Source organism: Egretta garzetta, unplaced genomic scaffold, assembly GCF_000687185.1.
Source record: "Egretta garzetta isolate BGI_Z169 unplaced genomic scaffold, ASM68718v1 scaffold803, whole genome shotgun sequence".
NCBI lineage: Eukaryota > Metazoa > Chordata > Aves > Pelecaniformes > Ardeidae > Egretta > Egretta garzetta.
Genome location: NW_009259123.1, coordinates 171,934 through 174,032, shown reverse-complemented (window position 1 = coordinate 174,032; position 2,099 = coordinate 171,934). Strand labels below are relative to the sequence as shown.

At 60.4% G+C, this 2,099-nt stretch overlaps 1 protein-coding gene across 1 annotated transcript in view; it reads left to right on the top strand.

The window, feature by feature from the left end:
* Nucleotides 1–154, top strand: part of LRFN5 (leucine rich repeat and fibronectin type III domain containing 5) — a 9,586-nt gene extending 9,432 nt beyond the window's left edge. The window contains exon 3 of the mRNA XM_009635543.2: nt 45–154. Coding sequence (XP_009633838.1) covers nt 45–154 — 110 coding nt within the window. The remainder of the gene's footprint in view (nt 1–44) is intronic.
* The last annotated feature ends 1,945 nt before the right edge of the window (nt 155–2,099 follow it).

The window sequence follows — 2,099 nt, the reverse complement described above, 5'->3', positions numbered from 1 at the left end:
TGCTCCTTATCCCCTCACTCTCTCTGTTTTGTCTCTTTGCACAGAAGCCGGGGCCGACCCGCAGGACACCTGCCCACCTCCGCTCCCCGAAAATGTTCCCACCGACGTTCTTACCCGGCAGAAATCAATACGATTCCAACTCACCGAAGATTAACGTGCCGCGCCACGCTCACCCCACTGAAACCTTTACTTGAAGCTGCAGCCGAAGCCAAGAGGCCGTCGAGGTTGGCTGCATCGGATAAACTTTCTCCCCCCCGTTCACAGATTGCCCATCTCCCATCTGCCACATTAAGTCTCAATACCTTTTTTTCTGGTGTCCAAGGTTTTTATAAAACTAAAAATTACGATGAAAAATCTGGTGGCAACAGCTGCAGTCCCAAGTCATGATAAATGTCGCCAGTGGTGAGTTCACAAACTGTAAACATGGTAGCTTATATCACCTGAACAAATAAATGTTTTACTATGATGGCGTGGCCATGTTGGTTGATCCGGAGGGTTTTCCCGGTGGCAGGCGTGCCCCTCCGCGCTCGGCGCTGCTCCTCCGCCCCGATGGGCCATGCTTCCCCGGCGGGCGATGGGGGGGTCGCCCGTGCCCTCCCGGGGCTCCGCTGCCAGCCTGGGTCCAGCCCCGATGCGGCGGGAGTGCTGTGCCGTGGGCTGGGCGAGGGCAGGGGCTCTGAGCAAAGGGGGAGCGCCCGATGCCCCTGGGCACCAGGGCTGCTGGCCCCGCAGGAACCCCCTCCTGCGTGCCGGGCAGGGAACCGGGGAGGTGGTGGGTACGGCACCCCGGGCTCCTGCAGCGCCGGGTGCCAGCAGCGCTGCGCCAGCGGGCAAAGGGCCGTGCACTGGCGTGCCGCTGGCTCTTGTGCCATGTCAGCCCTGACATGGGACAGCCAGGGTGGGGGGGCAGCTGGGGACCCGCCTGGGACCGCACCGCCCCGGTGGTGGCATCAGCCTCTTGGGCCACGCCGCCAGCCCAGCGCGACACCGGGTCTGCCCGTCATCCCTTGCTTCTCAAATGAGACCAAGGGTGGTTTGGGGTTTTTTTTCTTTTCTTCCTTGTCAAGAATTGCACATGGCTCACAGATATAATTACAGCTTCCGCGAAAGCCACGGTGAATCAACCAGCTTTAACACAGCTGCTGAGGAACAGATTACAGCTGGTATAAATATTTGTGGTTGGCAGGACCGGCTTCACATCGGCTGCATGAAGGGCAGGGGATGGAGCTGCCCAGACGTGGCTCCCCCAGCCTGGCTGCTCCCAACTGGGGGGACTGGTACCACTGGTGGCTTCGGCCACGCTGTGCAGATGACAGACCTCAGCCTGGGCAGCTGGCTGAGCAACTCGCCCACGCTTTGCCCATACCCGCGGAGACACCGGCATCCCCCCAGGACAAGGCAGCCCACAGGAGGAGAGCCTAAGCTAAGCCAGGACCCTCACCCCCTGGGGCTCCTCTTGCGCCTTTTCCTCGGATGGCTGCAGAGCCACGGGCTGCAGAGCTGAGCAGCAGCCAGGGGTCGCCCCAAGGCGGCGTTGGTGGAGACCCCCAGCTCGCCAGTGGGGCTCGGCACCCAGGGGCTTGTGCATGGGTGCAAAACTCAGTGCTGGTCTGGCCCCACAGCCCCGGGGATAAATGGTCCTTGGTTTGTCCAGTGCTCAGGAACACCATGCCAAGCGGAGACTTCAAGGGGAAAAGCCATCAGTTTTGCTCAAGAGTTGGACTCCCGGCTGTCATTGCCAGAAAGCGTGACCAGGGATCTTCCTGGCGCTGCACATAGCCTGCGTTCTGTGTGGATTATAACAACAGCTCTTCCCTTTCCTTGCTGTGTAGTGTAGTTGGGGTTTGGCATCTGGAAGAGGACGAGCCCAAAATAAACTCCTTTTCAATAAAATGTTCAGTGGAAATTGAGTCCCCAAACTCATCGCCTCTCCTACTGCAGACCGAAGCGACTTCCCCGGTGAAGCTTGCCAGCCAAGGGATCTTGGAGCACGCAGACGCCTGCGGAACAGCGGGGCAACCCGTGACGCCGAGGTGTGAGTTGGGGAGAGCTGGGGGGCTGCTGCTTCTCCCGACAGCCTGCGGTGCGCCCTGCGGCTG